This window comes from Sorex araneus, chromosome 1 (assembly GCF_027595985.1).
Source record: "Sorex araneus isolate mSorAra2 chromosome 1, mSorAra2.pri, whole genome shotgun sequence".
Classification (NCBI taxonomy): Eukaryota; Metazoa; Chordata; class Mammalia; order Eulipotyphla; family Soricidae; genus Sorex; species Sorex araneus.
In genome coordinates, this window is record NC_073302.1 from 153,849,004 (window position 1) to 153,862,794 (window position 13,791).

General features: G+C 44.5%; 1 protein-coding gene across 1 annotated transcript in view; it reads left to right on the forward strand.

Annotated features, from left to right (window-relative positions):
• IQGAP2 (IQ motif containing GTPase activating protein 2) overlaps positions 1-13,791 on the forward strand; it is a 300,593-nt gene that overhangs the window by 159,340 nt on the left and 127,462 nt on the right. The window contains exons 3-5 of the mRNA XM_055136270.1: positions 3,380-3,536; positions 9,172-9,249; positions 13,611-13,687. Coding sequence (XP_054992245.1) covers positions 3,380-3,536; positions 9,172-9,249; positions 13,611-13,687 — 312 coding nt within the window. The remainder of the gene's footprint in view (positions 1-3,379; positions 3,537-9,171; positions 9,250-13,610; positions 13,688-13,791) is intronic.

The following is a 13,791-nucleotide window of genomic DNA, read 5'->3' on the forward strand; positions in this document are numbered from 1 at the left end:
TGTAATTTGCCATTTATTTTGATTAGAAACTCAGTCTGCCTGCTCGGATCGGGACTGGGTCTCTTCCGCCCAAAACCCCTATTTTTTCAGTAATTAGATGGTCACACCCAGAAACTGCCCCGGCGCCATGTAATCCCATCAAGGGTCAACATTCAGAGACATAAAACCAAACTCCCGGAAGTTCGAGGCCGCTTCTCTCTCTCAGAGAACCTGTCAAGCTACCGAGAGTTTTCCTGCCCGCATGGGAGAGACTAGCAAGCTCCCCGTGGTATATTCACATACCAAATACAGTAACAATGATGGGTCTCATTCTCCTGACCCTGAAAGAGCCTCTAATGTGGCACCGTTGGGAAGGACAAGTAAAGAGAGGCTGCTAAAATCTCAGGGCTAGGATGACTAGGACGTTACTGGGCCCACTCGAGCAAATCGAGGATCAATGGGATGATAGTGATAGTGATAGAAACTCAGTCTAGCACATTGACTTTTAACCTAGCCACATATTTTAGTGAAAAAGGCAACAAATGTTATTGGTTTATGAAAAAAATTAAACGAACCAAGTGTGTGATATTTAGCATGTTTGAAGCAAAACTTATAAAGCCAGGATCCGCAATCCTGCTTGTCAAGCCGCTGTGAGTGGGCCTGTCTCTCTTCTTGCTCCAGCTGCGTATTTTGGGGTGCTGAGGTTAGGTGGACCTTGCACCCCATTCTCCTAACCCTCTGCCCCTTCAGCAGAGGAAAATTCGAGGTCCAGAGAGTATTCCTGGGTGGCACAGTGGGTGTGGGCAGCTGCTCCCTGCCTATCTGGCCGAGTGGACCCTGTTTCCTTGCCCCTTCCTCGGTTGTCAATGCTATGGCCTGTCCCTGCTCCCTTGAATGACCCCCTCTTTCCTCCGGTACCACTGCTTCCTGCCTGACCCCGTCCCTTAGCCCCTCCAGACCCCACACAGAGCAGGTTGTCTCCGGAGCATCTGTCATCCTGTCATTCTCGATTTATCTCCTCAAATTCCCATGTCAGCATGTTACTCTTCTGCCAGCGGGGACGGGGGAGGGGGGCTGCCAGGGGCTCCCCTTTCCTGAGACAACAGCTGCCGGCATCCTCCCAGCCCGGTCTTCCATGGCCCTGCTTCCTGGTATATGCTCAGCTTCATTCCCTTCTCCTCAGGAGCCCAGCAATGCCCCAAGTCTAATCAGGGTTTCCTTCTCTCATCTACCTGGTCCCCGTCCCGCCACCTGCCTCTCCAAATTCTCCACTGTTTCCAGCCCAAATCCCATGGATCACACGCCACTACCCACTTTTTAACATTTTCTCTATAACTCCAGTTGATAGGTCAGCGACCCTCCTCTTTCTCCCAGACTTTTTCCTTCGTATACCCCCACCATGAACATCAGGCCAAACAGCCTTGCAGGCGCTTCTCTCATTTCTCCTGGGACCTCCATGACTTCTCCATTACATTTAGTGCTCTCTAAAGCCAGGGGCTTGTGATTTTATTTTTCTCTTAGGACCCTGTGCCTGAGAAGGTGGTGATGTATGCTCCCTGTTTATAAGGGCCCTCTGAGCTTTTAAAAGATGTTGTTCACACAATAGCCAGAATCTGGAAACAGCCTGAGTGCCTGAGAACAGACCACTGGTTAAAGAAACTATGTTACATCCTTACAATGCAACTACTAGAAAAAAAGCAAGTCATGAAGTTTCCTTCTAAGTGGGTGGACATGGAGAGTATCATGCTAAGTGAAATGAGTCAGAAAGAGAGGGATAGACATAGAGTGACTACACTCATTTGTGGAGTATATAAAATAACATTATATGAGGCTAACACCCAAGGACAGTAGAGACAAGATCAGGAGGATTGCTCCATGGTTTGGAGGCCTGCCTCATATGCTGGGGGAGAAGGCAGCTGGGATGGAGAACGGACCACTAAGTCAATGATGGTTGGAGGGGTTGCTTAGGATAGGAGATGTGTGCTGAAAGTAGACAAACATGATGGCCTCTCAGTATCTGTATTGCAAACCATGATGCCCAAAAGTTGAGTAAGAAGGAAGGTGCTGGCCACAGAGGTAGGGCGTGGGGTGGGGTGAGTTTGGAGGGAGGGATATTGGGGACATTGGTGGTGGAAAATGCACACTGGTGGAGGGATGGATGGTCGATCATTTTATGACTGAAACTCAATCATGAAAGTTTTGTAACTATATCTCATCATGATTCAATAAATAAATAAATAATGTTGTTCAGAGCAGTTCAAGTGTCAAATACTTGGATCTGGGTCAGTCATGAATATTGCGGAACAGTGTTCGGCCATATGCCCTGTGTTGGCACAGTGCTTGCACCACACTCATACTTCATTTGTTTGTGGATCTGTGGCAGGAAATTGGGGGTTCCTCTCCCCTGGAGCCTGCATCCCTCCCTCTAGCCTCACCTAAGGAGCTCGTCGCTCAGCAATGGGTGGGAATAGCGTGCCCCTCCTAGCTCTGGCAGATATGCTACATGCCAGTGGAGAGAAGGAGCTGGCCTGGCTCCCCTTCCCTGTGTCCCTGAGCCAGCGGCAATCTCGGTGCTCTCTTCTGCAAGGCTGGAACAAGATCCTCATGGAATCGGATCATTTCTGAAATATTTTCCCAGAACTCAGTAAATAGTGCCTTGTCTTCCCCCAAACCAGCAGATTGTCCTAAGTGGCTGGTATTGGAAAAAGGGATGAGCAGCTCAGTGGTAAAACACTTGAACTGCAGAGTTGGGGTCCTGGGTTCAATTCTACACTGTGCATGCTTCCCCCACCCCCCCAACCCCGCACCACCAGGACACTCTCCACCCCCACCCGCCCAAGCATCACTGGCTGTGACCCAAACACAAACAGAATGTGTGTTCTTTAAAGAAGACTATCTTCTGAATTGTTGACATCCCCTTTTCATACCTTCCAACCTCTTTCTGTACTCGTTTCAGAGTTTGAGTTCACGGTGTATTTGTACCACTCTTGGCCATGCTCACCCTGGGGCATAGCTCCTACTAGAGGCTTCTCTGCTAAGTGCTCCTAAACTTGAAACTAATTTTTCTGTAATGTCAAACAGAGTAATTTCCCCCATATAAAATGACCAGGCCCCTTTTGGGCACCAAGACAAACTGATAGAGGCTCTGATCTAGGTAAAGCCAAGCACCTCTGGCCCCGCAGCCTCTGGCCTTTGACTTCCCTCCGTTCATGTGGTACTTTGTTTCATGCAAATGCCCTCTCTGCTCTACGGTGCCACGGAAACACAGCTCCGTTCTTACCCCCTTTGTGGCTGTCTCCAACCTCCAGGGAAAATTCTGTGTCTGGACATTTATACCAAGTTCCCGGATGGGAATCATATTAAAGGTTTTTGTGTTGTTTTTGTTTTTTAATCCCTTCAGGTGGATGGAAGTCTGCTTAGTTGAAGAATTGCCACCAACCACTGAACTGGAAGAAGGACTCCGGAATGGGGTTTACCTTGCAAAGTTGGCCAAGTTCTTTGCACCGAAAATGGTATCGGAGAAAAAGATCTATGATGTGGAACAAACACGTTATAAGGTAACTGGGAGTTAATTGGTTTTGGCTTCCAGCTAAAAGTGAAACTTCAGCATTTCATTTCCTTTCCCTCCTTTCACTGTTTCTAAAAGGATTGGGGAGCAGGGGGCGGGGGAGAAGGGGCTGTCCTTGGCCTTTGAAGCCTGTTAATAATAGTCATTCCTGAAGCACCGCAAGTTTAAAAGCAGAGTTTCTATTTCTGGCCAAGGTTGTGAGCCCCCCTGCGCCCATCATCCCTTCCTTCGTGGAGGTCACTTTTATTAGCACCAGTAAATGCAGAAGTAGGGAGACTCCTGTTTTTCATTACCAGCAGTTTAGGGGACTCCTCGTTCTCATCAAGAAAGAAAGTACCCAGCTGGGACTTGAACTTGTGGCCCTAACAAGTCAGGGTCCATGTGATCGAAAGAAATACTCACGCCGTCGTCGGGTAGACCTCGCTTCCCGTTTGGTTTTAAAAGCTAAACTCAGACTCACCTTTCTATTTGCAACTGGTTTAAAGAATTATTTCAGGGCTGATTTAGAGAGGCCTGTGGAGGAAACAAAGCTGAAATAAACATCCATCTTGTGCTTATTCAGATAAATTCGTATTTTAGAACAGAGCTTCTCCAGCTTTCCTTCTTACTTGAATCACCTGCTCTGTGTTTAAAATCCCCCCAAGTCCTTCTGATCTTCCTAAGAATGTGCCTGAGGGTTAGACCACAACCAAGAGAATGCCTCAGAACCATGGGGCCGGGGATAGTGCAGGAGGTCGTGCGCTCGCCTTATACGACTTGGGTTAAATCCCTGGCACCAAATATGGTCCCCCGAACGCAACCAGGGGTGATCTCTGAATGTAGAGTTAGGAGTAAGCCCTGAGCCAAACACCCCCACTTCCCTCACCTGCCTGCCCCCCCCACACACACACACACACGTGGAGGAATAAAGCACAAAAGAAAAGATATGGATCCCTTTGGTTTATAGGAAATCACTCTCGCCTCCCTTCACTCAGTAGCTATTTCCCTATCCCCTCTAGGCACTGTTCACTGTGGGGTATAACAGAAAAGACGGGTGTATTTTGCCGGCCTAAAAGACACCCTCCATTCAATGTATCTCCATAAGGAAATTTCTGATGTGTGGTGTTCTGAATGATGTGGTACCCTATATACATTAGATCATAGTCTGTTAAAGCTTCTTGGAAACTTGATTATTTTCTTAGATATTGTATTTGCTTCATTCTGTGAGTTTTTTAATCTGTAGATTTTCTTAATACAAGTTATTTCCCTTACATTTGCAGGAACGGCGTTAACTATAATTGAAAAGGAATGATTTCCCATTTGTTTCCTGATCCACAGCCTTTGGTTGTCATTAAGATGAAATTTATTTTTTAACTATGCATGTTGAATTTGCAGCAGAAGTTTGAGTAATCATTTAGGCTAACAGCAGAGAATATAAATTGACATATCTGTTTTTGAATGAGTCTTTTTATGGTCTCATCTAAAAAGTTAGTTGAGCAAAACTTTCTCGTTTGAGTAATGTTGTGATTGGAAGTGTGTATGTTGTTTAGTCGACTTTGTGAAATGTAGATTTCACCTCAGCATTTTAGCTCATTGTTGTTTATCACAGATTTCAAAGCAATGACTTAGTGCCAAACTTTAGCTTTTCTAGTTTTGGAGGCTCAGGAAAGCAAGCACACGGCATTCATTCATAGCTCCGGGCCATAAACTAAACGAAGATTTGTCTGCATTTCAGAGAACTGTTTTCCCTTCATTGCTTCTATCGATTGGTTATTCCCAGGCCTTAGGATGTGGCACAAAGAGCTGTGTGGAGCTGACAACAGTGTGTGTGGGTGGTGCTCTGGCCCTGGAAGGCGATTGTGGGTATTTTGTTTGGAAGTTGGGGGTGGTCCGAATCAGAGCAGAGAAGGGGATGTACTAACCCTTATCTCCTGACACGTCATGAATATGGAGTCTGAGGCTCTCTTCCTGGTTCAGCTGTGGCCCCTTGATGGCAACTTAAATAGGGACCATTTCCTCCTCGCACTGGGGATGGATCCTCCTCGCATCCTCTCAGAATGATTACTAGCTTCTCTCTGGGGGTGAGAATGGAGCATTATTTCCAGTCTCTTCTCCCAAATAAAACCCATGTGGAGTCCTGGCAGGCAAAGGCGTGCCTGCATAAAACTTGGGGGTGGGGGTGGACCTTGTGCTACCCCCGCCCCATCAGGCCCTTGAAGACTGGGGTGCCTAGAGGAAAGGATGGGAGGAGAGGGACGGGAAAGACGGAGGTTGATGCCAGCTGTGAGGTGGGAGAAAACAGGGGACAGACGGAAGCTCTCCCTCTGTTAATGCACCAGAGAAAGGCAGGGGGCGGCACTTCTTTTTTTCCTTTTTTATTCAATCTGGGAAAGCCATATATACTTAAATGGCAATTTTTAGCAATTTTTAATATAATAATAAATTTTTTTCTCAAGGCCATTCCATTTCTGTTATAAACATGAAAGGAAACAAGTACTTGTGAATAGGAGACTTCTTTGCATTCTTTAGAACTTTGGTCCTTTCCAAGGAGCATTTGATCGTGGAGCTGCAGCAAAGATGTGGAAATGCAGAAGGCTGGCAAAGTCGGGCCCTGCTCCCTGCAGCGCCATCTGTAAGCCAAGCATTCCATGAACCTGGGATCTTGTGTCACCGTCTGCTGAGATTGTAGCTATAAATGTCACCTGCCTATTCAGCAGTGGGTCTTCAAAGGCACAGCAATGTCCCAGAGATCCAGAGATCTCTGCTTTGAGTTAAGAAGATGTCAGCTGGGTCAGGGAGATAGTAGAGGGGTTATGGCAGTTGTATTGCATGCGGCCGACCTCTGATCCCTGAGCACAGCTGTTTCACCCCCTCGACCCCCCACCAAAACAATGAGCAGACAACTAACTCATGTCAGCTTGCGTGCTGTTCTGTCTTTTTATTAGAAAACTTACATAGAACCCCCCTCATTTTGGGCTAAAGAACTATCCTAGATTCTCGACTCATTTTGAGTTAAAGAACTATCCTAGGTATTCAACTTAAACCTGCCAATAATGGTTATTCTTTCCTTGGCCACCTCCACTTTCTGCTCCCTGCCTGAATGATGTCACCATGTTATCTGTGTTGTGGCATCTGAGTTATCCCTTTTGGACTCACATCGCTTTACTGTGAATGATTGTCTTGTCAAGAAGGCAAAGATGTGTGTCTTTCTGCCACATCCTCAGTGAGTGGTGGGGATCTGGGTCTTACTAGGTGCTAGGGAAATGGCTGTTGGGTGAAGGAAGAAGAAACAGTGATTTTTTTTTTCTTTTTGGGTTACACCCGGCGATGCACAAGGGTTACTTCTGGCTCTGCACTCAGGAATTACTCCTGGCAGTGCTCAGGGGACCATTTGGTATGCTGGGAATTGAACCCAGGTCAGCCGCGTGCAAGGCAAACACCATACACGCTGTGTTATTGCTCCAGCCCCAGAAACGGTGATTGTTAAGTAAACCAAAGAACTCCATTTTTTTCTGTTTTATTCCATAGTTCCTTTCCTATTTTATTCCATAGTTTTTTAAGGTCCTTTGAGTCTGACTCTCAGTGTGATGTTTAACCCCGCAACACCAGCTGTTGGATGGATGTAAAATATGAATACTTAGACCCCGCCCCAAACTACTAAGTTACATGGAATCTCTTGGCCCGAAGCCGAGGCAGCTGCCCTCTTAGTAATCACTCCAGGTGATTCTTTCACACACTGGAGAGATTTGAGACCATTGTTCTAATGCCAAATAAGCATTACCATTGCTGTTTATCTTTATTGATGGACTTATTAACAAGTTACCATGGTTAACTTTATTAATGCATTTTAACAAAGTTATAGGGAAAGAATAAGTTGTGCCGTGATAGAAATGTCCTTCGGGTAGAAATCTGCCCTGTATCCAATCCGTGTGAATATGTCCCTTGTGCCAAACACCATTCCTTCCAGGCTCTCGGCATAGCGTGCAGAGCAAGGAGGACATGGGCGCATCGTCCTTTCTGTTCGAGACACAGTCTAAGTAAATGCATAGCTGTGAATTTTGATGAATATACAGAGGAGTAAGTTTAATGCTGTCAGATGGAAATGCACAGCAGATGGGCCTCCCTGTTAGAAAATGAGGGGAACGTCCTCAGCTCCTGTTTCGAATGGATATGACAATGATCATTTCATTTACTGTGTTTGACCAAAGTTAACCAGATTAACTACTCTTTCCTTCACTGCATCTTACATGACTTGTCAGACCCTTTCCTGAACTTAAAAGTGAATGAAACTTTCCGATTTAGTCTTTCATGGGGCGGGAGGGACCCCTCAACAGTGCTGGGGGTGCTGCACAGTGCTGGGCATCCAACCCCAGGCCTTACACATGCTTGGCATATGCCCTTGGCCCCTGGGTTATTTCTCCCCGCTCCATATCAGCATTCCTGATTGTACTTTGCGTAACCTTCATCCCTGATATGGCTGAAGAACTGAGTTCTGAGAGATTTAGCCTTTTCCTGCGATTATTAGCAAAATCAGACCACTCAGTGATACTTGGCTGGCCAGGTCAGGTGGTTCAAAGTGCGGTCTGGTTGATGGGGTGCTGCTGGGCCCAGCAGAGCCCGCAGCCTCCAGGGTTATTCACAGTGGTGCTGGGGGAGGTCGTGCAGCACTGGTGACAGACCTCAGGTGCTCGTTCCTACAGCACACGTGCCCCTGCCCCCTTAGCTCTTGCCTGGCTCCTGCTAAGTCTGGTGATGCAGAGAGAGATGTAATATTTATAGACGATGCCATTAAAAAGTAGCCGAGGATCAGAACTCTCCTGGAGAAGGGAAATAGACCAAGAAAGAGCTTTTTTGTTGTTATATAGCTAGAAAAAGGTCAAGGGAGCCGTTTTCAATGACGATTTACTGTTTTCCCTGGGCCAAAAATAGGGTTAAATTATAGGAGGGAGGGATAGGAACATCAGCTGCAAATTGTGAAGTGTTTCTTGTTTCTTTTTTTAACATTAAAATATTTATTTTTTTGCTTTTTGGGGATTTTTCCAGAGAAATCATCTTACATTAACCATCAGAAAATACAGTTTTACAGAAGCAGAAAAAAGAAATTAGGACTTAGAGGAATGGATAATACAGGAGATATGGAGCTTGCCTTGCACACGACCGACTTGGGTTCGATTCCCTGTACCACATACAGTTCCCCAAGCCCTGCCAGGAGTGATCCTTGAGCACAGATCCAGGAGTAAGCCCTAAGCACTTCTGAGTGTGATCTCAAGATGCCTCTATCCCCACCCCCCAAAAAAATCTGTTTTTCCTGAAGTTGCTAGGCCTCTTGGCCATGGTTGTCTAAATCTCATTCCTTTGTGAGAGCACACATGCCTGCACACATAGGTGTGTGTGAAACACAGTGGTCTTGGAGAGTTTTAGTTCAAAATTACCTCACATGTGTAAATTATGGAAATGGGGCTGGTCCATCTGACTGGATGCGGTATTGCCGACATAATCTAATCCCTTCATGTGAGTATTTATAATTTTATTCTGAGAGAAATGTAATTGAAAACCATCTTGCTGATGAAAAATATTATTGTGGATGATTCACTTTCACTGTGACCTTGTCTTACTTTTTTTCCCAACCCCTCTCCTCCCATTAGAAATCCGGCCTTCATTTCCGACATACAGATAACACCGTCCAGTGGTTGCGAGCAATGGAGTCCATTGGTCTTCCCAAGGTAAGCTCCCAAATCCATCGGGAAGTCTTCCTGGGAAGCCAGACACCAGATGGGCATTTCATGGGGGAAAATGATTGGGTAGACTCGAAGGGCCAATGCACCACATTCACCAGACTGCCTCTGCCTCAGAAAAAGAGATGTGAGAAACTTAAGAGAAATATGAGAGGCTCAAAACAAAGGAACATATGGTAAAAACTCAGAATGAAACAGGTGCTCAGATTGCCACTAGCCAGGTAAACGTCTGTATAAGTCTAACATCGTCAGAACAAGCTTTCACTGGTAGAGAAGCTGATTTCAGATTGCCACCCCATCACTCTCCTTTCGTCTTACTCTTTATAGTTTAGGTCAGTCCTTCCCAAAGTGAGAGATTCTACCCCCTGAGAGTAGTGCTGGAATGATTGAAGGGTTGGGGGTGGGGAGCAGGGTGGAGAGGGTGGTGATGGTAGAACCTGGTACAACTGGGGGGCTACTTTCTGTCCACTTAAAGAAGGTAGACGTTCCTTCTCACCCACACTGGGGTGGGGAGCAGGGGAGGAGTGAGCTGGAGTGATAGTTCAGCGAGTCTGGCACTTGCCTTACATGCTACTGACCCCAGTTTGACTCCCCGGCACCAAATTTGGTCCCCGAGCACCACCAGGAGTATGCCCTGGCAGTGTGACTCCAAAACACTCCCCTACAAATAAAAATAGAAGAAGGTAAATCTCCAGGGACTGAGAGGGCTGGGAGAGTGGGAGAGACTGGACTAAATAAGTTTTTTTTTTAATTTTTTCCTGAGGGCTGAATCGATAGTCTAGCGGCTAGGGCGCTTGTCTATCTGGGTTTGATTCCTCTGCCGCTCTCGGAGAGCCCAGCAAGCTACCGAGAGTATCTCACCCGCATGGCAGAGCCAGGCAAGCTCCCCATGGCGTATTTGATATGCTAACAACAGTAACAAGTCTCTCAATAGAGATGTTACTGGTGCCTGCTCGAGCAAATCAATGAGCAACAGGATGACAGTGACAGTGATAGTTTTTTTCTGAAAAGGGGGTAGGAGGCCAAGACAGTCCAGAACCTCTGCTTTCAGTTCTGAATTTTATTCTACCGCTGTAGTGTCACACTGTAAATTTTAATTTTGGTTAGAAATTATTAATATCAATCACAGTATCAACTGAAATTCCAAGCACTCTGCAGTTAATAGCTGTTACTCCTGAAAGAGATCTTCCCATAAAATTCCCTCAGCAAGTAGTTCAGAGCTTATAAAATTCAAAGAGCCAGCAGATGAAACAAGTAGGCAGGTGGAGGAAATGGGGAAATGAATGCATCTGGGAGACATTTTGCTACTTTTTCTTATTTGGAAATAATTACAGAATCAGGAAGTTGCAAAATCATACATCTCTCCCTGCCCTTCATTCTACTTCCCCCAAAGTGGTGACATCCCAGAGCTGGATGGACCCCAGACTCAGATTGACTTAGAGGTGTTAGTGAGTTTTAGGCCTTCCTTGGCTTTCACTGTTCTTCTATCCATCTGTTTTGTGTGTCCATGTGTTCCTGTGGAGTTCTTCCCATGATAGACTTGTGAGATCACCACCACAAGTCAAATACAGATACCATAGAAAAGGGAACCGTCATATTGTCACCCTTGCCCACTATTGCCCCCCGGCCACCTCTGATATATCCTCTCTCTTATCATTTTCAGAATGATCTAGAAATGTAGTTATATAGTAGATAATCTTTTGAGGTTAGTGATCTTTTTTCTCTATGCACAATGCTTTTCAGATCCTCAAGGATTTTGTATTGCTTAGCTTTCACAACTACTATTAAAAAATTATTTGGGGGCTGGAGCAATAGCACAGGGGTAGGGCATTTGACTTGCACGCAGCTGACCTGGGTTCGATTCCCAGCATCCCAAATGGTCCCCCGAGTACCGCCAGGACTAATTCCTGAGTGCATAAACCAGAAGTAACCCCTGAGCATCACCGGGTATGACCTAAAAAGAAAAAAAATATTATTTAGGATTGATCCAGTTTGGAAATAGGGGATAGGGTACTGGCTTAGACATTGAATATTCTTATTATTAATATAGGTTTGCAACTGAAAAATGTTACCTCCCCAATAAAAATTTCTTAATGTAAATTATGTGCATACTTAATATATTTGTTCTCATATTTGTTTCAGCTCAACTTATTTTATCTCAAAATAGTCAATACTGTTTATTTTATTCTTATTTTTCTTTATTTGTGGGGGCAGGGGCAGGGAGGCAGTGGTCATACCCTGCAGTGCTGGGGGAGACTCCTGACTTAGTGCTTATATAACTGAGTCACTCCTGGTAGCACTTTGGGGTTCATGTGGATCTGGGATCAACCCCGAGCCTCCTGCCTGCAAAGCATCCACTCCAACCCATGGAGCTCTCTTCAGCCCCCATTCTATCATTTTTAAACAAACTGCTCTCACATCTCTTAAAATGCCCAGAATATTAAATGTATTCGCCCCTGGACACTAATTATAAAGCAGCGTTCACAGGGTGATTTGCAAGGGACTAACTGGGAGCTTAGTGAGAAAGAGATTAATACAGAAAGAAATTTTAAAAAGCATTTTCTGTTGAGGCAGCATACATTAAAATGGGATCATGTCATTAAGTTTGATAGATTTGATTTAAATATATGTTTGTGTTGGACCAGATTTCCTTTGATTTTTAAGCCAAACAAATGATCCCTGCAGAAGGCTCTGTTTTCAACACTGCACTTTACCATGAAGTCATTGATACTCTACTATGGAGGCATGAGACATCATAGCATGCTGGACTGACGCTGATGTGTGTGGCCGCTGTTAAATCCTCCATTTACTAACACCCCTACTCTGTGCTATGCATCCTAGTCCATACTGGAGATACATTGCTGTAAAAAACACTTGAGCAAAAGCTGATTTTCTCCGATTGTCTTGCCAACAGAAGTCACATTCATACTGATTTTTCAGGAAAAATGCAAATAGAAAATGGAAGGAGCCCTGTTCACTGTCCTCTGCTTACCATGAGAACCTTGAAACCCCCATAGCGTCCTTCTGCATTTGAAGTCCTGTTACTGACTCTTGAACAGCCCAGGAGCTCAAATCACGTTGTTAGGACTGACAAAGATAGCAATATGAGGCAGCATATTTTAAAATGGGATAAAGAAACCTTAAAAGACCCTCCTTGCCCCTTCAGCCTTACAAAGAACAATTTCTTTCCTCTTGCACTAACTATACATTGGTGCTCAAGAATCTTTGCTGCTTTCTTTCCTCAGCTTTTTTCAATGTCCAACAGAAAATTGTACTGGAGTTTGAAGTACTACCATATGGTACATGATTTAATGTTAGTTTCTATGTCAAGTTTTGTAAAATATTTACTGAAAGCAAGTAATGCCAATATGCTTATCTAAATCTTAGAGTCGTCAAGCCTGATTATTCTCTCTTGTTCCCTGTTTTATTTATTTATTTTTGGTGCCTAGGAACAGATAGATTGGGTATCCTGTTTTGAAATCTGTTTTTTTGTTAAGCTTTTAATGTCAAGCTTAAGAACCATGTAAATGTGTACTAAAAAGCCTTAATGTTCAGACCTTTCATCTAGTAACTCCATACTTTGATATTTATCCAAAAGAAGTAATCAGGTGCTCAGAAAATGTGGGAACATTCATTGCATTGATCTGTAATGCAGGGAAGTGAGGTCAAAAAGTACTAAACCGTGGGAACTGGTTCAATTATAGCTTAAATTGATGGAAGAATCATATCCGTCCATCAGAAAGAATGCTCTTCAGAATAGTAGGTTCTACTAAGTGTCTTACGCAGGTTTATAATACTTAAAAATGTGTTTCCAGATACACATTCAAAACATGAAACCTTAGAGACATTTGAAAAAGATTGGAAATAAGTGTGTGTTCCAAACATGCTTGATAACCTAGATAAAGTATTATAGGTATTTTCCTCCATATTTCATATTCAGATTGTATCCAGCTTAATGAATGCCTGTAAGGAAAGGAGGGGGGCAGAAATCCTGCATATATGAAAGACATCCATCCCAGGCCAGCTTTGCTATGGAGAGTTGAACCACAGGGCTCATACCCCATAGTGCAATGCTTCTGCTGACCAATGCAACCTTCTTGATGTGGCTGCCTGGGAACCTGTGCCTCTACCTGGCCACTAGGAGGCGCACTGTCAGGCCTGGGAACTAGAGCTGGTGATTGGCCCTTTGGTGGAGCAAAAAAAAAAAAAAAAAGCCATAAAAGAGTTAACTTGCACTCAAATTAGTGAGAACAGTGAAGATGATCAGAGTTGACTTATTTGGGAAAGTTAAAATAATTGTGAAAAGCCCAACATCCTAAACACATTTTTTGTTTTGTTTTGTTTTCTAGATATTTTATCCAGAAACAACAGACGTTTATGACCGGAAAAACATACCAAGGATGATATACTGCATCCATGCACTGAGGTGGGGAAAAAAAAAATCTCTAGGAAGTACATTAACATTAAACCACAATTTTAGTTTTAAAACAGATCTTCATTTATTTATCAGGAGAGCCTTGCATTAGAGTG